Below are 24,177 nucleotides of genomic sequence, written 5' to 3' on the forward strand. Positions count from 1 at the left end.
CCCACCTCAGTGCCGCTAAGAGCCAGTTGCGCTTGCACCACTCCTGATAAAAGGAGCTGTCTGCCGGAGGGGAAGGACGGCTCTTGTCTTTGGTGCAGGCAACAGGGCAGAGACTTAGAGTGTGTGAGAGTCTGGAGCTTGCCATGTGCCGTGGTTGAGCACAGCCATGTGCTGTTGTTGAGAGCAGCATTCCTGCGGCTTCTGCACTGCTGCCCCTGCCTTGGCTTCCTAGGGTTGTTGAGGGCAGAGCAAGCACATATTTACCCTCAGCAGTAGCAGGGACATGAAGCTGCTGCAGCTCTGCCCAGCACTGGGCTACCATGATCATTTGCTAACAGAGGTCAGTTCCCAGTCCTCTGGGAACAAGCTTACGACCGTGGCTGTGAGGGCAAGTGCTGGGAGCCCCCTTGGCTGTGTGCATGATGCCTGCAGAGCCCAGGCGTGCGCAGTCCCCCCACTGGCAGAAAGCACACTGGGAAGCCCTTGCCCCATGCAGGCTGCTTGCAAAGAAGCTGCGGCTTGTCTGCCTTGCGACTCGGGGACAAGGGCCCTTGCGAGCAACATCTTTATCCTCTGCACAGGTACTGCCCTCGCTCAGCATTTGCAATGCTCTGGCTTGTTCGTCACCAGCTTTACATGTGGGTCTCCTCCGATACGCTATCTGGAAGGAGGATTTGGAGGTGCTGGGGGGACGGCTGCCTGAAATCCCGCGGACCCGTGGAGGGGAAGGGGTCTCGATTGCTCCTTGGCCTTTCTTTAGGTAAAGCTTAAGGGAGACAGGACAGGAGATCTGCCCATTGCTGGAGTAGCTGCTGACTGCAGTGATGAAAGTCACAGAAGCAAGCAGGAGAACGTGTTTGTAAAGCAGGTCTTAAGTAAGCTCCTCATTCCCATTGTCTCCCATACATCTTTACAGGGAATCTGGGAAGCTCCAGAAGTGTGGTTCAAGGACTGGCTGGTTCAAGGTCCATGTGGGTGGATCAAGGACTGGCTGGATGGCAGAGCTCTGAGGGTTGTGATCAACAATGCCGAGGCTAGCTGGAGGGTTCTGTCCAGTGGTATTTCACCAATAAGAGTAGAATTAAAGCCGGGGGCAAAGTCTTTACAACAAAGACAATCAGAGGATGAGCTCGAAGGGCTCTCGTTTAAAGAGTGGTTGATGTATATCCAGTTGTACCTAAGCCTTCTACTCTTAAGAACAATAATTGTGTAAAGCCTCTTTTATACTATTGGATTTAAAAGACACTTTCTTTTGTATCATTTGGGAAGAACACAGTTGTAAGTTTTTTCCTTTTAATAAGAAAGGCCCACAGCAGGATGCATCTGTCCTGGATCGTGCTCCCTCAAGGCTTTAAACATCACCCTACTCTTTGGTAATGTTTTGTCAAAAGAACAGGGTATGTGGCAAGGTACAAAGCCTACTGTTACCTTGTTACAGGGTACATGAGCAAGTATTGGACACATGTGCTCCGGGTGTTCAGACCTGAGAGATCCTCCTTTCCAAAATCCAGCCTGGGAGTTCTTGACTGATGGAAGCTGTTTGGTTGAAAACAGAAGAGAAGATCGGTTGTGTGATTGTCTCCCTAGAAGAAATAGAGGCAAAAGCATTGACAGTAAATACATCAGCTCAGAAAGCTGAACTTATTGCTTTAACACAGGCTCTGAAGTTAGGAGAAGGAAAGTGGACCAATATCTATCTTGACTTGAAATATACCTTTGGGGTAGTACACGCACTTGGGCAATTTGGAAGGAAAGGGGATTGTTATCTTCTCAAGGATACTCCATAAATGCAGCAAAAGAGATTAATGGTGCTACTTGAGGCTGTTAATAAACCTCAAGATAAGAGTGATGCCCTGCAAGGCATACGAGCCTGGACAAACCAATGTAACCAGAGGAAATTGGAAAGCGGATGAAGCTGCAAAAAGAGTTGCAGTGTCATTAACCAGAGCTGCCATGGCTCTGGAAAGAACCTTAAAAATTGATGTCCCTGTGTGCCCTGACCACTGTGGCCAGTGAGGAGTCACCTTGTGGCCTCTCAGCCCACTGCTCCGCAGAGCAGCACTACCAGCGTGGGGCCCTGTGGGCAGCACACAGGAGGGTTGCATGAACAGCTGGCCAGCCTAGCATGGGCACACAGAGGTGGGAAAGGCTCTGGGGAGCAGGGACGTCTGCAATAATAGCAGAGGAGCAATGGTGTGCTTGTGCTGGGGAAGATATGAAAAACCTCTCCCTATGTGTGTGAGCTCGGGGTAGGCGGCACCTCCCCTGACGTGCCCCAGGGCCAGGACTCGTGGTCTTTCCTGGGGAAGGGGCTGCCCAGAGAGACTGCACACAGAGTTAAGGGTGTGCTGGTCATGAGAGCAGTGGACACATGGGGTGAGTGGCCTCTATTTGCTTGTGCCATTGCTGCTCCCAATGCAGGGCTGATGGGGAGGGTGACACCCTTGGCCGCCCCTGTGTCCTGCCGAGGAGCTGGGGCTGTCAATGAGTGTCCAAACCTCTGCACGCCAGACAAGAGCCGTCCTTCCCCTCCGGCAGACAACAACTTTTATCAGGAGTGGTGCAAGCGCAACCGGCTCTTAGCCGCACTGAGGCGGGAGGCAGGCTCGCTGCGCCTGCAGAGTGAAGGTGCCACATCCCTGTGCTGAGGGATCACAGGAGCTGTGGGGGATACCTTTCCAAGAGGCTTTTTGCTTCCTCATGCTGCACTTGAAACAAGCTGCTGACTGACTTGAAAGAAGCGAACAAGTGCCCTCAGACTGCCTGGAAGAGCAGAGTCATGCTTTGCAGAGCACCAGCTGCCCTCCTGCCTCTCTCTTCATGTGCTCAGCATGCGTAGCTTGTGCAGCTTGCCTCAGGAATTGAACTCCAGGGGCCAGGACGTCTTCCACGGAGCGCAGGATGGCCTCATATTCGTGCCCACATTAACAAAGGCTTCCCTTGCACTCTGAGCAGAGGTGGCACCCTGCAGCCCTGCCTGTTTTTCCATTCACGCAGGTGCAGGAAAAGAAACCGTTCTGACCTGAGAGCTGAGAGCTCAGCTTCAGGCACGCCGGCCTTCTCCTGAAACACAAAGGCCCTCCGTGAGAGCAAGTCCCACGAGCAGCGTGGGCACTTCCCACGGGAGCCTTCCCTAGGAGGCAGAGGCAGCAGTGGCTGCTGCTTTCCAGCACTTTGGAGCAGGGCAGAGGAGTGAGGCCTCTCAGCAGCCAGTGTCTTGGGGCAGCCCATTTCCTCCTGGAGCACTTGCAGGCTCCAGGAGCTAAGGCAAGAGCAAAGGCACCTCCTGCCCAAGGCCTCTCGTCGGCTGCCCAAGACCTCTCGTCTGCTGCCTTATCAAGCCACAGAGCTGCCTCTGGTTGTGAGATCTTAGGACTGGAAGAAGGCCAATGTCACGCCAGTCTTCCAAAAAGGCAAGAAGAAGGACACAGGCAGCTACATCCAGTGAGCCTCACCTCCATCCCCGGAAAAGTGATGGAATGGCTCATACTGGCTGTTGTCTCTGGGCACATGGAGGACAAGAAGGTGCTCAAGACTAGTCAGCATGGATTCACCAAGGGGAAATCTTGCTTGACTAATCTGATAGCCTTCTATGATGGAATGACCGGCTGGATAGATGAGGGGAGAGCGGTGGGTGTCATCTATCTCGACTTCACCAAGGCTTCCGACACCATCCCTCACAACATCCTCCTGGGCAAGCTCCGTAAGTGTGGGATAGATGAGTGCACAGTGAGGTGGATTAGGAACTGGCTGGATGGCAGAGCTCAGAGGGTGGTGATCAGTGGTGCCGAGTCTAGTTGGAGGCCTGGATTTGGAGTTGGAGGCTCTACGGCCTTCAGCACACTTTTCTTTCCCACAACAAGAGGCACGTACCAGTGCTCATAGATCCCATCCCATCCTGTGTGTGCTCCTTCCTGCCTTCCAGAAGCCTCACAGAGGCAGCTCCCTGTCCAGGGGTGTCTCTCTGCTTGCACATTCTAAGGAGCAGGTCAGACAAAGCCTCACAAGGTCAAGACGATGATGTTAGTCTTGTCTGTAGGCTGAAACTGGCCTGAAGACACACGCTGAGGTTGCTCTCAGCCCTGTTGGTGGTGTTCAGTTGTAAAAAAGACACCAGCCCCGAGTGTCCTGCATGGTGCTGTCTTCATGGCAGTGAGCAGCCACGGTCCCCTTCTGACCAGGCTGGGGAATGAGCTGACTCTCCTTTCAGGAGAACCATCTTTAGGAGCCCTGACTGCTTCTCTGTGCTGTCAAGGTGCATGCTGTCCTCTTGGAAAGCACAGCTTCTCCAGAGCATTTCTCTCCTTGCTGTGCTCACCAAGCGACTCGCAAACCATGTTGCTCTCTCCATCATTTTCTCTATCTCTCTCAGGGCAGAGAGAAAAGAATTTGGAAATCTTTACTGTGAAAGTGAACTCCTCTGCCCCAGCTCAGTCCAGTTTCATTCTTAGAGGAACTTGTGAATGTGGTTGTCACCTGAGGGAGGTATAAGTGCAAAACTTTTTCATCCGATTGCTCCAATGATCATTTTGCAAACATGAGCAAAGTGGGTTTCTGAATGTTAAAGAGTCCTTTCACATATGGAGTGGACATAATCTACTGGGGGATGTGTGCATCAGTTAGTCACCTCCTTTTCCCTCTGCAGTGCTGGGAGGAAGGGCACAGATGGTAAACTGGCATGAGGACAGGGCTGGCCTCACAGAATCACAGAATGGCTGGTGTTGGAAGGCACCTCCAGAGATCACCTAGTCCAACCCCCCTGCCCCAGCAGGGACACCCAGGGCACGTGGCACAGGGTGGCATCCAGGCAGGTTTGAAGATCTCCAGAGAAGGAAACTCCACAGCCTCTCTGGGCAGCCTGTTCCAGGGCTCTGACACCCTCCCAAGAAAGAAGTTCTTCCTCACATGGAGATGGAACTTCCTGTGTTTTCATTTATATCCCTTACCCCTTGTCCTGTCCCTGGCCACCGAGAAGAGTTTGTCCCCATCTTCTTTACATTCTCCCCTCAGGTTTTTATACATATTGATCAGATCTCCTCTCAGTCTTTTCTAGAGGGTAAACAGGCCTCGATCACTTAGTAGTCTTTCCTCGTACAACAGATGCTCCAATCCCTTAAACCATCATTGTTGCTCCGCACTGGACCCTCTCTAGAAGTTCCAGATCTCTCTTGTGCTGAGCCCTCAGTTAGAGATGCCCAGTGGCTCTGGAGAGAGGGAGTGATCAAGAGGTTTCTGCTGGGGCTGTCCCACATGATATAAGGCTGAGGAAATATGCCCATGCTTCAGGAAGGGAGTAAGGAGTCACCGGAGGAGCAGAGGGCTTCTCCATGGGTAGTGTTTGCCAGGGATGAATGAGTGAACACTCCTTAAACCAAATGTCACCCAAAACTAAAGGACCAAACCTAGGAATGCACCAAATGAGGGCTCCGCACTCTCAGGAGAGGCAGTGGGATGGGTGTAATGGCACCGCCAAACACATCCTGAGCAATGTGAAATGCCCGCTGATTGCTCCGTTCGTCCTCCACAGCCACAGAGCCTGGCCAGGGTGTTGCCAGGTGCATTGACGCTGGGCCAGCTGGGTGTGCCCTGACCACCTTGGTCATAGAGGAGTCACCTTGTGGCCTCTCAGCCCACTGCGCCGCAGAGCAGCACTGCCAGCGTGGGGCCCTGTGGGCAGCACACAGGAGGGTTGCATGAACAGGCGGCCAGCCTAGCCGGCTGGGTCCGCTGGTGGACGAGATGGGCACCCTGGTTACAAATAACACAAAAAAGCAGAGTTGCTGAATGCCTTCTTTGCTTCGGTGTTTACCAAGGGCAGCCCTTTAGAGCTCCAGGCCCTAGGGACAAGAGAAGAAGCCGGGGGAGAGGAAGACTTGCCCTGGGTAGAGGAAGATTGGGTCAGAGAGCACCTAAGGAACCTCGATATCCACAAATCCATGGGCCCTGATGGGATGCACCCCAGAGTGCTGCGTGAGCTGGCAGAGGTCATAGCTAGGCCACTCTCCATCATCTTTGTAAGATCCTGGAGATGTGGGGAGGTGCCGGAAGACTGGAAGAAGGCCAGTGTCACGGCAGTCTTCAAAAAAGGCAAGAAGGAGGAGCCAGGCAACTACAGGCCAGTCAGTCTCACCTCCGTCCCCGGAAAAGTGATGGAACGGCTCATACTGGCTGTTGTCTCCGGGCACATGGAGGACAAGGAGGTGCTCAAGAGTAGTCAGCATGGATTCACCAAGGGGAAATCTTGCTTGACTAATCTGATAGCCTTCTATGATGTAACGACCAGCTGGATAGATGAGGGGAGAGCGGTGGATGTCGTCTATCTCGACTTCACCAAGGCTTTTGACACCATCCCTCACAACATCCTCCTGGGTAAGCTCTGGAAGTGTGGGATAGATGAGTGCACAGTGAGGGGGATTAGGAACTGGCTGGATGGCAGAGCTCAGAGGGTGGTGATCAGCAGTGCAGAATCTAGTTGGAGGCCTGTAGCTAGCGGTGTCCCTCAGGGGTCAGTCCTTGGTCCAGTCCTGTTCAATTTATTCATCAATGACCTGGATGAAGGCACAGAGTGCTCCCTCAGCAAGTTTGCTGATGACACGAAACTGGGAGGAGTAGCCGATACCCCAGAGGGCTGCGCTGCCATCCAGAGGGACCTGGACAGACTGGACGAGTGCGTGGTGAAAAACCTCATGCAATTCAACAAAGCCAAGTGCAAGATCCTGCACCTGGGGAGGAATAACCCCAGACACCAGTACAGGCTGGGGACTGACTTTCTGGAGAGCAGCTCTGCAGAGAGGGACCTGGGTGTCATGGTGGACGACAAGTTGACCATGAGGCAGCAGTGTGCCCTTGTGGCCAAGAAGGCCAATGGGATCCTGGGGTGCATTAAGAAGAGCGTCTCCAGCAGGTCGAGGGAGGGGATCCTGCCCCTCTACTCAGCCTTGGTGAGGCCACATCTGGAGTATTGTGTCCAGTTCTGGGCCCCACAGGACAAGAGGGATGTGGAGCTGCTGGAGAGAGTCCAGCACAGGGCTACGAGGATGATTAGAGGCCTGGAACATCTGCCCTATGAGGAAAGAGAAAGACGGAGAGGGCTGGGCCTGTTCAGCCTGGAGAAGAGAAGGCTGAGAGGGGACTGCAGAGGCTGCAGCAGAGCCACACAGAGGCCACAGACTGCGGCCTCACTCTGCGCTAAGGCCCCTCTGCGCAGGTCATCACAGGTGGCCCCTGCCCTCACAGCACTTGGCTCTTGTGACCTCATCCTCAGCTGCCCTACATAAAAGGCCAGTGCGCAGAGGGCTGTAGCTCTGCGAGTGAACAGGTTTGCAGAGGCCAGCAAGTGCTTGGGAAGAGATGTTGGTGTCTTTGCAGATCAGCGACCTTTTCTCTCTTGCTGGAAGCTTTCCTGGAGCAGAGCAGAGATGCCAGCCGGTCTGGTCCGGTGGGTGCAATGGGGCCCAAAGAGCAGGGAGGGAGAAGAGCAGAAGCCCTGTGTGCCTCCTGGCAGCGTCCTTGGTGGGGCCAGAGCGCTCCTGAGCACTGGGCTGTGGGCAGCACTGCCCTCCAGCCTGGGGAGCCAGGCAGCCCAGCAGAGCCTTTCAGGGCACCAGGCACAGCCCGTTCTCCTTGGGAGAGCCCAGGGGCACCACACTGTGTCGGGCCAGAACGCGACACCTGGCAGGGACTGTGTGTGTGCAAGCCAGAGGTCTTCATCTGCCTCAGCGCGCACAGGGAGGGCTGCTCCACCGCAGAGCTTCCTGAAGGCCGCGGGGCTTCTCCGTCCTGCCGCACTGGGAAACCTGACGGAAGTGGAGCCCCCAGGCACTAGAGCGGGACACCAAAGCTCAGCTTTAGGCTGGGAGAACACCTGCATTCCTTCTCCTGCAGGCCATGCATCTCCTCACCTCGGGGTGGCAGAAGGCTCATCAAGGTCCTTCTCCTGCTGGCCCCAGTGTTTGCTGGTGAGCAGTGCTGACCAACCATGTTTTGGAGCTGCCCAGGCATGCTGGAGGGCAGCTTTGAGGGGGAGGGAGAGGCGGTAGATCCTGTGATCTCCAAGATGGGAAGCTGGGAATGCCAGGGCGGGTCAGTTAGGGGGAGCACAGCCTGCCTCCTGCCTTCCATGGGTTCAGGCAGTATGAAAGAGTGGAGTGCATAGGAGCATTATGGCTAGAGGTGCCTCCCTGCTTCAGAAGCTCTTGGGATGGAATGTTTGTGCAGAAATATCCATGGGCTGGTGCATTTTCTCTGCCTCAGTAGCACAGGGCTTCCTAGGGTGTGGGGCTGTGGCTGCCATGTGTCTGCATTCCCCAGGCTCTTATGTGCGGAGGGTGCTCCAGAGGTCGGGGCCACATCCTCCTTTTGCTCTGGATGCAGCTCCAGCTCTGCAAGCCAAGCTCTCGCCCCTTGGTGTGGGAGGAGGAAATGTGGCTGCGGGGACCATTAGAAACCTCCTTAGTAGAACTGACTCTTGATATGGTGGCTTGCAGTTGGCGTTTACTGCTGGGGCTTGCTCCTCGCCAAGACGAAGTGCAAAGAGGGAGTGCTGCTGGTACGTGCCTCTTGTTGTGGGAAAGAAAAGTGTGGAGAAGGCCGAAGAGCGGAGCTCCTGCCCCCTCTACAAAAGTTCGGAATGTGGTGCAGCTTTGCAGGACTTGTCCTCACAGAGATCAGCGCGGGAGAGGGACTTGTGGAGATGCTTGTGCTTGTCATTGTGCCTGCATAGCTGTTGAATGAGCTGTGAGGCCAAGATCTCCCCACTGGAGCCAGCTCTGTAGCTTGATAGGCAGCAGACGAGAGACCTTGGGCAGGAGGTGCCTTTGCTCTTGCCTTAGCTCCTGGAGCCTGCAAGTGCTCCAGGAGGAAATGGGCTGCCCCAAGACACTGGCTGCTGAGAGGCCTCACTGCTCTGCCTTGCTCCAGAGTGCTGGAAAGCAGCAGCCCCTGCTGCCTCTGCCTCCCAGGGAAGGCTCCCGTGGTAAGTGCCCACGCTGCTCGTGGGACTTGCTCTCACGGAGGGTCTTTGTGTTTCAGGAGAAGGCCGGCGTGCCTGAAGCTGAGCTCTCAGCTCTCAGGTAAGAGTGCTTCCTTGGCCCGCAGCGGTTTCAATGGAAAAACAGGCAGGGCTGCAGGCTGCCGCCTGTGCTCAGACTGCAAGGGAAGCCTTTGTTAATGCGAGAGAGGGAAGGGGATGGGGACAAAAGGGGGCAGCGTGCTTGCGAGTGCATTGGGGAGCTGCCTGCAGGGGCTGCACAGCTGCTGCACAAGACCCGCTTTCCCTTTGTCTTTAGCAACACGTTGGGGTTGCTCAAGGAGAAAACGAGAGAGCGGGAGCTTCTAGAAAAGCAGGTGACTCGCCTGCATGAAGAGATAAGGCACGAACAAGAGGCCATCCTGCGCTCCGTGGAAGACGTCTTGGAGGAGAGGGAGATGGCCACTGAGAAGAGAGAGGTAAAGAGGCTGTCATTTGATGCCAGGCCTTGCTCTCGTTTGGAGGCTCCCCGCTGCTGCTTGCTCTTGGCCCTTTCAGAGTGACTGTGCCCTCTTGCTGCCCGTGGCAAAGGTGGCTCTCAGGGCTCCTTGGGGCAGCGGGGAGCTGAGCGAGGTCTGCACTGCGGCTCTGGAGACTGCTGTTCTCCTGCCCTGCCCCCTTGACTCGTCACAAAGCGCTCACCAAAAGCTGTGGCACCATTCCCCACCGGGAGCTGCCCTAGGCAGACGCACTGCGCGGCTGCCCTTGGCTCGCACTTAGTGTTCATGCAGGCGTGCCCATTGAGGAGCTGCTCTCATGCTCTGTGTTCATTTCCATCTCTGCCCTTGCAATGTTTTCCTCAGGCCCTTCTCGCGTTGACCCGGGCAGCTCTTGAGCGCATAGGGGCCAAGTATCTTGAGATGGCTGACTGGGCTCTGAAAAGCACAGGTAGGCCTTTGGAAAGTGTGCGGGCACTGGGCTGGTGTATGGGCCTCCCCAGAAGGACGCGTAGGTGGGCTTGCAGCCTCAGAGATCCCGGCTAGCTCACTGCTTCTCCTAGTTCTTGGAGTGTCCTAGGCAGCTGCTTTGCATGTGCATTTCAGGGGCCACCATCGATTCAGCCCGCACATCGGAGACTTACAATGGGCGAGACTCTGGAGCTTGCTGGCTTTGTCAAGTCTTTACCCTGGCCAATCCTCCGGACACCATTTTGCAGGTACCAGCGTGGAGAGCATGCAGGACGTCCGAGGCAGTTCCTTGTTTCTAGCCGCGGCACCAAGGCCAAGCACCTCCCTTCACAGCCCCAGGCTCACTGAGTCCTACTGCACTGCCCCTCTTCCTGACCACCACGTGCCCTTGGCCACAGCACTCCCGCCTGGGAGGAGACAGGGCTGAAGCCAACAGCAGCAAGCTGCCCACAAGTGTTGGTGGCATTTTTCTGGGGCCCTGGTCCTTGGCAGCTGCATTTTGCTCCCTTCACGTGAGGGCCCCCTTTTTGAGAGAGGGAGGTTGAGGAGGGCCTGCTGGGGTCTGTCCTCTTGAAGGAAGTGTGGGGGCTCATATGAGCCCTTGAGGGGGGCTCGTATGGGCCTTGCCACTACCTCAGGCTTTGAAGGCTCTGGCATGGTCTCCACTAGGGAGCCCTGTGCTCTCTCTCAGTGGCGTGCAAAATGAGAGCGTCTTTTGGGAAGGCACTCGCTCTGAGTTGTTTCCTACTGAGGGTTTTGGTCTGCTGAGCACAGGTGGCCAGTGTCCTCCTTCCCCTTTGCGCTCCTTGTGTGCCTCTCCATGCACCATGCCAGACCCAGGTGTGCGCTTCTTGCACAGCCCCCAGTGTGCCACTGTGGGTCTTGGAGGGCCTTGTCTCTGAAGGAGGCTGCTTTCTGCTTGCAGCCAAAGACCTCCCCTGGTCAATGCTGGGCTTTCCAAGGAGCGGAGGGCCATGTGGTCATACGTCTGCCGCAGCACATCTGGCCAGTGGCTGTCACCGTGGAGCACATCTCAAAGGCGGTGTCTCCATCTGGGGAAGTGAGCAGCGCCCCCAAAGATTTTGCCGTCTTTGTAAGTCTCTGCTTTGCACCTGCCGGGAGGGAAGGGCCAAGGGAGGCCTCGTTGTCTTGGCGCCTCCTCTCCGAGAAGGGCGGCCTTGTTGCTACAGGGCAGCGTGTCCTGCATGGGCCATGTGGGGAGCTCCGGTGCGGTTTGGCCTCTCCAGCGTTGTGCTTTCTGGGTGTCGGGGTCTTGGAGCACTGGCTAAAATAGCGCCTGATGCACAGCCACAATTCCCAGCTGTTGCTAGAGGAGTGGGACATAATGCAGGCTTCCCAATGGTGACTGAGCGGGCTCTTCTCCTTTGGCTCTGCTTGAGCGTGACCGGCTGCCCTTGTCGGTTGCTTTTAAGGGCGTGGATGAGGAAGGGCCAGAAGAAGAGCTCCTGGGGCTTTTTGCATATGATGTGGAGCAAGAGGCGGTTCAGACCTTCCACCTCAAGGTACTGTGAGTGCGTGTGGGCACCACGCAAGGAGGGAGCTGAGTTTGTCTGCAAGGGCTTGGGCAGCAGAGTGTGACCCAGAGAGTCCTGTGCCTGGTGGCTCTGCCTTGGGAACTGTGGCTGCCTCCTGGCCCAGGGATACTTTTTGCTTCCCAGCAGGGCTAGCTCTGGCAAAGAACAGCACTATGCTGTGCTCTTGTTCTTTACAAGTGAGTAATGATGGCTCCCCACGTTTCCTTTACAGAAGCAGCTTCCCAGAGCCTTCCAGTTCATCAAATTCCAGGTGCAGAGCAACTGGGGGAAGCGCGAGTACACCTGCCTTTACCGACTGCAGGTTCATGGGATAATGGCAGCTCAGAGGTTCCAGCTGAGCCAGGAGAGCAGAGAGGTCCTGTGAACCAAAATAAAGGAGTCAGTCGTGTGTCATTTCACATTGGTGTTATGCGTGGCCCCTGGAGTTCAATTCCTGAGGCAAGCTGCACAAGCTACGCATGCTGAGCACATGAAGAGAGAGGCAGGAGGGCAGGAGGCTCTTGGAAAGGTATCCCCCACAGCTCCTGTGATCCCTCAGCACAGGGATGTGGCACCTTCACTCTGCAGGCGCAGCCAGCCTGCCTCCCACCTCAGTGCCGCTAAGAGCCAGTTGCGCTTGCACCACTCCTGATAAAAGGAGCTGTCTGCCGGAGGGGAAGGACGGCTCTTGTCTTTGGTGCAGGCAACAGGGCAGAGACTTAGAGTGTGTGAGAGTCTGGAGCTTGCCATGTGCCGTGGTTGAGCACAGCCATGTGCTGTTGTTGAGAGCAGCATTCCTGCGGCTTCTGCACTGCTGCCCCTGCCTTGGCTTCCTAGGGTTGTTGAGGGCAGAGCAAGCACATATTTACCCTCAGCAGTAGCAGGGACATGAAGCTGCTGCAGCTCTGCCCAGCACTGGGCTACCATGATCATTTGCTAACAGAGGTCAGTTCCCAGTCCTCTGGGAACAAGCTTACGACCGTGGCTGTGAGGGCAAGTGCTGGGAGCCCCCTTGGCTGTGTGCATGATGCCTGCAGAGCCCAGGCGTGCGCAGTCCCCCCACTGGCAGAAAGCACACTGGGAAGCCCTTGCCCCATGCAGGCTGCTTGCAAAGAAGCTGCGGCTTGTCTGCCTTGCGACTCGGGGACAAGGGCCCTTGCGAGCAACATCTTTATCCTCTGCACAGGTACTGCCCTCGCTCAGCATTTGCAATGCTCTGGCTTGTTCGTCACCAGCTTTACATGTGGGTCTCCTCCGATACGCTATCTGGAAGGAGGATTTGGAGGTGCTGGGGGGACGGCTGCCTGAAATCCCGCGGACCCGTGGAGGGGAAGGGGTCTCGATTGCTCCTTGGCCTTTCTTTAGGTAAAGCTTAAGGGAGACAGGACAGGAGATCTGCCCATTGCTGGAGTAGCTGCTGACTGCAGTGATGAAAGTCACAGAAGCAAGCAGGAGAACGTGTTTGTAAAGCAGGTCTTAAGTAAGCTCCTCATTCCCATTGTCTCCCATACATCTTTACAGGGAATCTGGGAAGCTCCAGAAGTGTGGTTCAAGGACTGGCTGGTTCAAGGTCCATGTGGGTGGATCAAGGACTGGCTGGATGGCAGAGCTCTGAGGGTTGTGATCAACAATGCCGAGGCTAGCTGGAGGGTTCTGTCCAGTGGTATTTCACCAATAAGAGTAGAATTAAAGCCGGGGGCAAAGTCTTTACAACAAAGACAATCAGAGGATGAGCGCGAAGGGCTCTCGTTTAAAGAGTGGTTGATGTATATCCAGTTGTACCTAAGCCTTCTACTCTTAAGAACAATAATTGTGTAAAGCCTCTTTTATACTATTGGATTTAAAAGACACTTTCTTTTGTATCATTTGGGAAGAACACAGTTGTAAGTTTTTTCCTTTTAATAAGAAAGGCCCACAGCAGGATGCATCTGTCCTGGATCGTGCTCCCTCAAGGCTTTAAACATCACCCTACTCTTTGGTAATGTTTTGTCAAAAGAACAGGGTATGTGGCAAGGTACAAAGCCTACTGTTACCTTGTTACAGGGTACATGAGCAAGTATTGGACACATGTGCTCCGGGTGTTCAGACCTGAGAGATCCTCCTTTCCAAAATCCAGCCTGGGAGTTCTTGACTGATGGAAGCTGTTTGGTTGAAAACAGAAGAGAAGATCGGTTGTGTGATTGTCTCCCTAGAAGAAATAGAGGCAAAAGCATTGACAGTAAATACATCAGCTCAGAAAGCTGAACTTATTGCTTTAACACAGGCTCTGAAGTTAGGAGAAGGAAAGTGGACCAATATCTATCTTGACTTGAAATATACCTTTGGGGTAGTACACGCACTTGGGCAATTTGGAAGGAAAGGGGATTGTTATCTTCTCAAGGATACTCCATAAATGCAGCAAAAGAGATTAATGGTGCTACTTGAGGCTGTTAATAAACCTCAAGATAAGAGTGATGCCCTGCAAGGCATACGAGCCTGGACAAACCAATGTAACCAGAGGAAATTGGAAAGCGGATGAAGCTGCAAAAAGAGTTGCAGTGTCATTAACCAGAGCTGCCATGGCTCTGGAAAGAACCTTAAAAATTGATGTCCCTGTGTGCCCTGACCACTGTGGCCAGTGAGGAGTCACCTTGTGGCCTCTCAGCCCACTGCTCCGCAGAGCAGCACTACCAGCGTGGGGCCCTGTGGGCAGCACACAGGAGGGTTGCACGAACAGCTGGCCAGCCTAGCATGGGCACACAGAGGTGGGAAAGGCTCTGGGGAGCAGGGACGTCTGCAATAATAGCAGAGGAGCAATGGTGTGCTTGTGCTGGGGAAGATATGAAAAACCTCTCCCTATGTGTGTGAGCTCGGGGTAGGCGGCACCTCCCCTGACGTGCCCCAGGGCCAGGACTCGTGGTCTTTCCTGGGGAAGGGGCTGCCCAGAGAGACTGCACACAGAGTTAAGGGTGTGCTGGTCATGAGAGCAGTGGACACATGGGGTGAGTGGCCTCTATTTGCTTGTGCCATTGCTGCTCCCAATGCAGGGCTGATGGGGAGGGTGACACCCTTGGCCGCCCCTGTGTCCTGCCGAGGAGCTGGGGCTGTCAATGAGTGTCCAAACCTCTGCACGCCAGACAAGAGCCGTCCTTCCCCTCCGGCAGACAACAACTTTTATCAGGAGTGGTGCAAGCGCAACCGGCTCTTAGCCGCACTGAGGCGGGAGGCAGGCTCGCTGCGCCTGCAGAGTGAAGGTGCCACATCCCTGTGCTGAGGGATCACAGGAGCTGTGGGGGATACCTTTCCAAGAGGCTTTTTGCTTCCTCATGCTGCACTTGAAACAAGCTGCTGACTGACTTGAAAGAAGCGAACAAGTGCCCTCAGACTGCCTGGAAGAGCAGAGTCATGCTTTGCAGAGCACCAGCTGCCCTCCTGCCTCTCTCTTCATGTGCTCAGCATGCGTAGCTTGTGCAGCTTGCCTCAGGAATTGAACTCCAGGGGCCAGGACGTCTTCCATGGAGCGCAGGATGGCCTCATATTCGTGCCCACATTAACAAAGGGTTCCCTTGCACTCTGAGCAGAGGTGGCACCCTGCAGCCCTGCCTGTTTTTCCATTCACGCAGGTGCAGGAAAAGAAACCGTTCTGACCTGAGAGCTGAGAGCTCAGCTTCAGGCACGCCGGCCTTCTCCTGCAACACAAAGGCCCTCCGTGAGAGCAAGTCCCACGAGCAGCGTGGGCACTTCCCACGGGAGCCTTCCCTAGGAGGCAGAGGCAGCAGGGGCTGCTGCTTTCCAGCACTTTGGAGCAGGGCAGAGGAGTGAGGCCTCTCAGCAGCCAGTGTCTTGGGGCAGCCCATTTCCTCCTGGAGCACTTGCAGGCTCCAGGAGCTAAGGCAAGAGCAAAGGCACCTCCTGCCCAAGGCCTCTCGTCGGCTGCCCAAGACCTCTCGTCTGCTGCCTTATCAAGCCACAGAGCTGCCTCTGGTTGTGAGATCTTAGGACTGGAAGAAGGCCAATGTCACGCCAGTCTTCCAAAAAGGCAAGAAGAAGGACACAGGCAGCTACATCCAGTGAGCCTCACCTCCATCCCCGGAAAAGTGATGGAATGGCTCATACTGGCTGTTGTCTCTGGGCACATGGAGGACAAGAAGGTGCTCAAGACTAGTCAGCATGGATTCACCAAGGGGAAATCTTGCTTGACTAATCTGATAGCCTTCTATGATGGAATGACCGGCTGGATAGATGAGGGGAGAGCGGTGGGTGTCATCTATCTCGACTTCACCAAGGCTTCCGACACCATCCCTCACAACATCCTCCTGGGCAAGCTCCGCAAGTGTGGGATAGATGAGTGCACAGTGAGGTGGATTAGGAACTGGCTGGATGGCAGAGCTCAGAGGGTGGTGATCAGTGGTGCCGAGTCTAGTTGGAGGCCTGGATTTGGAGTTGGAGGCTCTACGGCCTTCAGCACACTTTTCTTTCCCACAACAAGAGGCACGTACCAGTGCTCATAGATCCCATCCCATCCTGTGTGTGCTCCTTCCTGCCTTCCAGAAGCCTCACAGAGGCAGCTCCCTGTCCAGGGGTGTCTCTCTGCTTGCACATTCTAAGGAGCAGGTCAGACAAAGCCTCACAAGGTCAAGACGATGATGTTAGTCTTGTCTGTAGGCTGAAACTGGCCTGAAGACACACGCTGAGGTTGCTCTCAGCCCTGTTGGTGGTGTTCAGTTGTAAAAAAGACACCAGCCCCGAGTGTCCTGCATGGTGCTGTCTTCATGGCAGTGAGCAGCCACGGTCCCCTTCTGACCAGGCTGGGGAATGAGCTGACTCTCCTTTCAGGAGAACCATCTTTAGGAGCCCTGACTGCTTCTCTGTGCTGTCAAGGTGCATGCTGTCCTCTTGGAAAGCACAGCTTCTCCAGAGCATTTCTCTCCTTGCTGTGCTCACCAAGCGACTCGCAAACCATGTTGCTCTCTCCATCATTTTCTCTATCTCTCTCAGGGCAGAGAGAAAAGAATTTGGAAATCTTTACTGTGAAAGTGAACTCCTCTGCCCCAGCTCAGTCCAGTTTCATTCTTAGAGGAACTTGTGAATGTGGTTGTCACCTGAGGGAGGTATAAGTGCAAAACTTTTTCATCCGATTGCTCCAATGATCATTTTGCAAACATGAGCAAAGTGGGTTTCTGAATGTTAAAGAGTCCTTTCACATATGGAGTGGACATAATCTACTGGGGGATGTGTGCATCAGTTAGTCACCTCCTTTTCCCTCTGCAGTGCTGGGAGGAAGGGCACAGATGGTAAACTGGCATGAGGACAGGGCTGGCCTCACAGAATCACAGAATGGCTGGTGTTGGAAGGCACCTCCAGAGATCACCTAGTCCAACCCCCCTGCCCCAGCAGGGACACCCAGGGCACGTGGCACAGGGTGGCATCCAGGCAGGTTTGAAGATCTCCAGAGAAGGAAACTCCACAGCCTCTCTGGGCAGCCTGTTCCAGGGCTCTGACACCCTCCCAAGAAAGAAGTTCTTCCTCACATGGAGATGGAACTTCCTGTGTTTTCATTTATATCCCTTACCCCTTGTCCTGTCCCTGGCCACCGAGAAGAGTTTGTCCCCATCTTCTTTACATTCTCCCCTCAGGTTTTTATACATATTGATCAGATCTCCTCTCAGTCTTTTCTAGAGGGTAAACAGGCCTCGATCACTTAGTAGTCTTTCCTCGTACAACAGATGCTCCAATCCCTTAAACCATCATTGTTGCTCCGCACTGGACCCTCTCTAGAAGTTCCAGATCTCTCTTGTGCTGAGCCCTCAGTTAGAGATGCCCAGTGGCTCTGGAGAGAGGGAGTGATCAAGAGGTTTCTGCTGGGGCTGTCCCACATGATATAAGGCTGAGGAAATATGCCCATGCTTCAGGAAGGGAGTAAGGAGTCACCGGGGGAGCAGAGGGCTTCTCCATGGGTAGTGTTTGCCAGGGATGAATGAGTGAACACTCCTTAAACCAAATGTCACCCAAAACTAAAGGACCAAACCTAGGAATGCACCAAATGAGGGCTCCGCACTCTCAGGAGAGGCAGTGGGATGGGTGTAATGGCACCGCCAAACACATCCTGAGCAATGTGAAATGCCCGCTGATTGCTCCGTTCGTCCTCCACAGCCACAGAGCCTGGCCAGGGTGTTGCCAGGTGCATTGACGCTGGGCCAGCTGGGTGTGCCCTGACCACCTTGGTCATAGAGGAGTCACCTTGTGGCCTCTCAGCCCACTGCGCCGCAGAGCAGCACTGCCAGCGTGGGGCCCTGTGGGCAGCACACAGGAGGGTTGCATGAACAGGCGGCCAGCCTAGCCGGCTGGGTCCGCTGGTGGACGAGATGGGCACCCTGGTTACAAATAACACAAAAAAGCAGAGTTGCTGAATGCCTTCTTTGCTTCGGTGTTTACCAAGGGCAGCCCTTTAGAGCTCCAGGCCCTAGGGACAAGAGAAGAAGCCGGGGGAGAGGAAGACTTGCCCTGGGTAGAGGAAGATTGGGTCAGAGAGCACCTAAGGAACCTCGATATCCACAAATCCATGGGCCCTGATGGGATGCACCCCAGAGTGCTGCGTGAGCTGGCAGAGGTCATAGCTAGGCCACTCTCCATCATCTTTGTAAGATCCTGGAGATGTGGGGAGGTGCCGGAAGACTGGAAGAAGGCCAGTGTCACGGCAGTCTTCAAAAAAGGCAAGAAGGAGGAGCCAGGCAACTACAGGCCAGTCAGTCTCACCTCCGTCCCCGGAAAAGTGATGGAACGGCTCATACTGGCTGTTGTCTCCGGGCACATGGAGGACAAGGAGGTGCTCAAGAGTAGTCAGCATGGATTCACCAAGGGGAAATCTTGCTTGACTAATCTGATAGCCTTCTATGATGTAACGACCAGCTGGATAGATGAGGGGAGAGCGGTGGATGTCGTCTATCTCGACTTCACCAAGGCTTTTGACACCATCCCTCACAACATCCTCCTGGGTAAGCTCTGGAAGTGTGGGATAGATGAGTGCACAGTGAGGGGGATTAGGAACTGGCTGGATGGCAGAGCTCAGAGGGTGGTGATCAGCAGTGCAGAATCTAGTTGGAGGCCTGTAGCTAGCGGTGTCCCTCAGGGGTCAGTCCTTGGTCCAGTCCTGTTCAATTTATTCATCAATGACCTGGATGAAGGCACAGAGTGCTCCCTCAGCAAGTTTGCTGATGACACGAAACTGGGAGGAGTAGCCGATACCCCAGAGGGCTGCGCTGCCATCCAGAGGGACCTGGACAGACTGGACGAGTGCGTGGTGAAAAACCTCATGCAATTCAACAAAGCCAAGTGCAAGATCCTGCACCTGGGGAGGAATAACCCCAGACACCAGTACAGGCTGGGGACTGACTTTCTGGAGAGCAGCTCTGCAGAGAGGGACCTGGGTGTCATGGTGGACGACAAGTTGACCATGAGGCAGCAGTGTGCCCTTGTGGCCAAGAAGGCCAATGGGATCCTGGGGTGCATTAAGAAGAGCGTCTCCAGCAGGTCGAGGGAGGGGATCCTGCCCCTCTACTCAGCCTTGGTGAGGCCACATCTGGAGTATTGTGTCCAGTTCTGGGCCCCACAGGACAAGAGGGATGTGGAGCTGCTGGAGAGAGTCCAGCACAGGGCTACAAGGATGATTAGAGGCCTGGAACATCTGCCCTATGAGGAAAGAGAAAGACGGAGAGGGCTGGGCCTGTTCAGCCTGGAGAAGAGAAGGCTGAGAGGGGACTGCAGAGGCTGCAGCAGAGCCACACAGAGGCCACAGACTGCGGCCTCACTCTGCGCTAAGGCCCCTCTGCGCAGGTCATCACAGGTGGCCCCTGCCCTCACAGCACTTGGCTCTTGTGACCTCATCCTCAGCTGCCCTACATAAAAGGCCAGTGCGCAGAGGGCTGTAGCTCTGCGAGTGAACAGGTTTGCAGAGGCCAGCAAGTGCTTGGGAAGAGACGTTGGTGTCTTTGCAGATCAGCGACCTTTTCTCTCTTGCTGGAAGCTTTCCTGGAGCAGAGCAGAGATGCCAGCCGGTCTGGTCCGGTGGGTGCAATGGGGCCCAAAGAGCAGGGAGGGAGAAGAGCAGAAGCCCTGTGTGCCTCCTGGCAGCGTCCTTGGTGGGGCCAGAGTGCTCCTGAGCACTGGGCTGTGGGCAGCACTGCCCTCCAGCCTGGGGAGCCAGGCAGCCCAGCAGAGCCTTTCAGGGCACCAGGCACAGCCCGTTCTCCTTGGGAGAGCCCAGGGGCACCACACCGTGTCGGGCCAGAACACGACACCTGGCAGGGACTGTGTGTGTGCAAGCCAGAGGTCTTCATCTGCCTCAGCGCGCACAGGGAGGGCTGCTCCACCGCAGAGCTTCCTGAAGGCCGCGGGGCTTCTCCGTCCTGCCGCACTGGGAAACCTGACGGAAGTGGAGCCCCCAGGCACTAGAGCGGGACACCAAAGCTCAGCTTTAGGCTGGGAGAACACCTGCATTCCTTCTCCTGCAGGCCATGCATCTCCTCACCTCGGGGTGGCAGAAGGCTCATCAAGGTCCTTCTCCTGCTGGCCCCAGTGTTTGCTGGTGAGCAGTGCTGACCAACCATGTTTTGGAGCTGCCCAGGCATGCTGGAGGGCAGCTTTGAGGGGGAGGGAGAGGCGGTAGATCCTGTGATCTCCAAGATGGGAAGCTGGGAATGCCAGGGCGGGTCAGTTAGGGGGAGCACAGCCTGCCTCCTGCCTTCCATGGGTTCAGGCAGTATGAAAGAGTGGAGTGCATAGGAGCATTATGGCTAGAGGTGCCTCCCTGCTTCAGAAGCTCTTGGGATGGAATGTTTGTGCAGAAATATCCATGGGCTGGTGCATTTTCTCTGCCTCAGTAGCACAGGGCTTCCTAGGGTGTGGGGCTGTGGCTGCCATGTGTCTGCATTCCCCAGGCTCTTATGTGCGGAGGGTGCTCCAGAGGTCGGGGCCACATCCTCCTTTTGCTCTGGATGCAGCTCCAGCTCTGCAAGCCAAGCTCTCGCCCCTTGGTGTGGGAGGAGGAAATGTGGCTGCGGGGACCATTAGAAACCTCCTTAGTAGAACTGACTCTTGATATGGTGGCTTGCAGTTGGTGTTTACTGCTGGGGCTTGCTCCTCGCCAAGACGAAGTGCAAAGAGGGAGTGCTGCTGGTACGTGCCTCTTGTTGTGGGAAAGAAAAGTGTGGAGAAGGCCGAAGAGCGGAGCTCCTGCCCCCTCTACAAAAGTTCGGAATGTGGTGCAGCTTTGCAGGACTTGTCCTCACAGAGATCAGCGCGGGAGAGGGACTTGTGGAGATGCTTGTGCTTGTCATTGTGCCTGCATAGCTGTTGAATGAGCTGTGAGGCCAAGATCTCCCCACTGGAGCCAGCTCTGTAGCTTGATAGGCAGCAGACGAGAGACCTTGGGCAGGAGGTGCCTTTGCTCTTGCCTTAGCTCCTGGAGCCTGCAAGTGCTCCAGGAGGAAATGGGCTGCCCCAAGACACTGGCTGCTGAGAGGCCTCACTGCTCTGCCTTGCTCCAGAGTGCTGGAAAGCAGCAGCCCCTGCTGCCTCTGCCTCCCAGGGAAGGCTCCCGTGGTAAGTGCCCACGCTGCTCGTGGGACTTGCTCTCACGGAGGGTCTTTGTGTTTCAGGAGAAGGCCGGCGTGCCTGAAGCTGAGCTCTCAGCTCTCAGGTAAGAGTGCTTCCTTGGCCCGCAGCGGTTTCAATGGAAAAACAGGCAGGGCTGCAGGCTGCCGCCTGTGCTCAGACTGCAAGGGAAGCCTTTGTTAATGCGAGAGAGGGAAGGGGATGGGGACAAAAGGGGGCAGCGTGCTTGCGAGTGCATTGGGGAGCTGCCTGCAGGGGCTGCACAGCTGCTGCACAAGACCCGCTTTCCCTTTGTCTTTAGCAACACGTTGGGGTTGCTCAAGGAGAAAACGAGAGAGCGGGAGCTTCTAGAAAAGCAGGTGACTCGCCTGCATGAAGAGATAGGGCACGAACATGAGGCCATCCTGCGCTCCGTGGAAGACGTCTTGGAGGAGAGGGAGATGGCCACTGAGAAGAGAGAGGTAAAGAGGCTGTCATTTGATGCCAGGCCTTGCTCTCGTTTGGAGGCTCCCCGCTGCTGCTTGCTCTTGGCCCTTTCAGAGTGACTGTGCCCTCTTGCTGCCCGTGGCAAAGGTGGCTCTCAGGGCTCCTTGGGGCAGCGGGGAGCTGAGCGAGGTCTGCACTGCGGCTCTGGAGACTGCTGTTCTCCTGCCCTGCCCCCTTGACTCGTCACAAAGCGCTCACCAAAAGCTGTGGCACCATTCCCCACCGGGAGCTGCCCTAGGCAGACGCACTGCGCGGCTGCCCTTGGCTCGCACTTAGTGTTCATGCAGGCGTGCCCATTGAGGAGCTGCTCTCATTCTCTGTGTTCATTTCCATCTCTGCCCTTGCAATGTTTTCCTCAGGCCCTTCTCGCGTTGACCCGGGCAGCTCTTGAGCGCATAGGGGCCAAGTATCTTGAGATGGCTGACTGGGCTCTGAAAAGCACAGGTAGGCCTTTGGAAAGTGTGCGGGCACTGGGCTGGTGTATGGGCCTCCCCAGAAGGACGCGTAGGTGGGCTTGCAGCCTCAGAGATCCCGGCTAGCTCACTGCTTCTCCTAGTTCTTGGAGTGTCCTAGGCAGCTGCTTTGCATGTGCATTTCAGGGGCCACCATCGATTCAGCCCGCACATCGGAGACTTACAATGGGCGAGACTCTGGAGCTTGCTGGCTTTGTCAAGTCTTTACCCTGGCCAATCCTCCGGACACCATTTTGCAGGTAACAGCGTGGAGAGCATGCAGGACGTCCGAGGCAGTTCCTTGTTTCTAGCCGCGGCACCAAGGCCAAGCACCTCCCTTCACAGCCCCAGGCTCACTGAGTCCTACTGCACTGCCCCTCTTCCTGACCACCACGTGCCCTTGGCCACAGCACTCCCGCCTGGGAGGAGACAGGGCTGAAGCCAACAGCAGCAAGCTGCCCACAAGTGTTGGTGGCATTTTTCTGGGGCCCTGGTCCTTGGCAGCTGCATTTTGCTCCCTTCACGTGAGGGCCCCCTTTTTGAGAGAGGGAGGTTGAGGAGGGCCTGCTGGGGTCTGTCCTCTTGAAGGAAGTGTGGGGGCTCATATGAGCCCTTGAGGGGGGCTCGTATGGGCCTTGCCACTACCTCAGGCTTTGAAGGCTCTGGCATGGTCTCCACTAGGGAGCCCTGTGCTCTCTCTCAGTGGCGTGCAAAATGAGAGCGTCTTTTGGGAAGGCACTCGCTCTGAGTTGTTTCCTACTGAGGGTTTTGGTCTGCTGAGCACAGGTGGCCAGTGTCCTCCTTCCCCTTTGCGCTCCTTGTGTGCCTCTCCATGCACCATGCCAGCCCCAGGTGTGCGCTTCTTGCACAGCCCCCAGTGTGCCACTGTGGGTCTTGGAGGGCCTTGTCTCTGAAGGAGGCTGCTTTCTGCTTGCAGCCAAAGACCTCCCCTGGTCAATGCTGGGCTTTCCAAGGAGCGGAGGGCCATGTGGTCATACGTCTGCCGCAGCACATCTGGCCAGTGGCTGTCACCGTGGAGCACATCTCAAAGGCGGTGTCTCCATCTGGGGAAGTGAGCAGCGCCCCCAAAGATTTTGCCGTCTTTGTAAGTCTCTGCTTTGCACCTGCCGGGAGGGAAGGGCCAAGGGAGGCCTCGTTGTCTTGGCGCCTCCTCTCCGAGAAGGGCGGCCTTGTTGCTACAGGGCAGCGTGTCCTGCATGGGCCATGTGGGGAGCTCCGGTGCGGTTTGGCCTCTCCAGCGTTGTGCTTTCTGGGTGTCGGGGTCTTGGAGCACTGGCTAAAATAGCGCCTGATGCACAGCCACAATTCCCAGCTGTTGCTAGAGGAGTGGGACATAATGCAGGCTTCCCAATGGTGACTGAGCGGGCTCTTCTCCTTTGGCTCTGCTTGAGCGTGACCGGCTGCCCTTGTCGGTTGCTTTTAAGGGCGTGGATGAGGAAGGGCCAGAAGAAGAGCTCCTGGGGCTTTTTGCATATGATGTGGAGCAAGAGGCGGTTCAGACCTTCCACCTCAAGGTACTGTGAGTGCGTGTGGGCACCACGCAAGGAGGGAGCTGAGTTTGTCTGCAAGGGCTTGGGCAGCAGAGTGTGACCCAGAGAGTCCTGTGCCTGGTGGCTCTGCCTTGGGAACTGTGGCTGCCTCCTGGCCCAGGGATACTTTTTGCTTCCCAGCAGGGCTAGCTCTGGCAAAGAACAGCACTATGCTGTGCTCTTGTTCTTTACAAGTGAGTAATGATGGCTCCCCACGTTTCCTTTACAGAAGCAGCTTCCCAGAGCCTTCCAGTTCATCAAATTCCAGGTGCAGAGCAACTGGGGGAAGCGCGAGTACACCTGCCTTTACCGACTGCAGGTTCATGGGATAATGGCAGCTCAGAGGTTCCAGCTGAGCCAGGAGAGCAGAGAGGTCCTGTGAACCAAAATAAAGGAGTCAGTCGTGTGTCATTTCACATTGGTGTTATGCGTGGCCCCTGGAGTTCAATTCCTGAGGCAAGCTGCACAAGCTACGCATGCTGAGCACATGAAGAGAGAGGCAGGAGGGCAGGAGGCTCTTGGAAAGGTATCCCCCACAGCTCCTGTGATCCCTCAGCACAGGGATGTGGCACCTTCACTCTGCAGGCGCAGCCAGCCTGCCTCCCACCTCAGTGCCGCTAAGAGCCA

At 55.6% G+C, this 24,177-nt stretch overlaps 2 protein-coding genes across 2 annotated transcripts; both read left to right on the top strand.

The window, feature by feature from the left end:
* Nucleotides 1-283: 283 nt before the first annotated feature.
* On the top strand, nt 284-11,856 carry LOC148591951 (SUN domain-containing protein 3-like). The gene is made up of 8 exons (XM_088536408.1): nt 284-340; nt 9,031-9,071; nt 9,288-9,447; nt 9,832-9,916; nt 10,072-10,184; nt 10,862-11,029; nt 11,370-11,459; nt 11,704-11,856. Exons 1-8 carry the CDS (start codon nt 284-286, stop codon nt 11,854-11,856), a joined length of 867 nt encoding a protein of 288 aa, XP_088392534.1.
* A 503-nt stretch (nt 11,857-12,359) lies between these two features.
* On the top strand, nt 12,360-23,932 carry LOC148591952 (SUN domain-containing protein 3-like). The gene is made up of 8 exons (XM_088536409.1): nt 12,360-12,416; nt 21,107-21,147; nt 21,364-21,523; nt 21,908-21,992; nt 22,148-22,260; nt 22,938-23,105; nt 23,446-23,535; nt 23,780-23,932. Exons 1-8 carry the CDS (start codon nt 12,360-12,362, stop codon nt 23,930-23,932), a joined length of 867 nt encoding a protein of 288 aa, XP_088392535.1.
* Nucleotides 23,933-24,177: the final 245 nt, after the last annotated feature.

This window comes from Tinamus guttatus, unplaced genomic scaffold (assembly GCF_059628265.1).
Source record: "Tinamus guttatus ecotype Peru unplaced genomic scaffold, ASM5962826v1 Tinamus_guttatus_pri_ptg000665l, whole genome shotgun sequence".
In the NCBI taxonomy this organism is placed as follows: Eukaryota; Metazoa; Chordata; class Aves; order Tinamiformes; family Tinamidae; genus Tinamus; species Tinamus guttatus.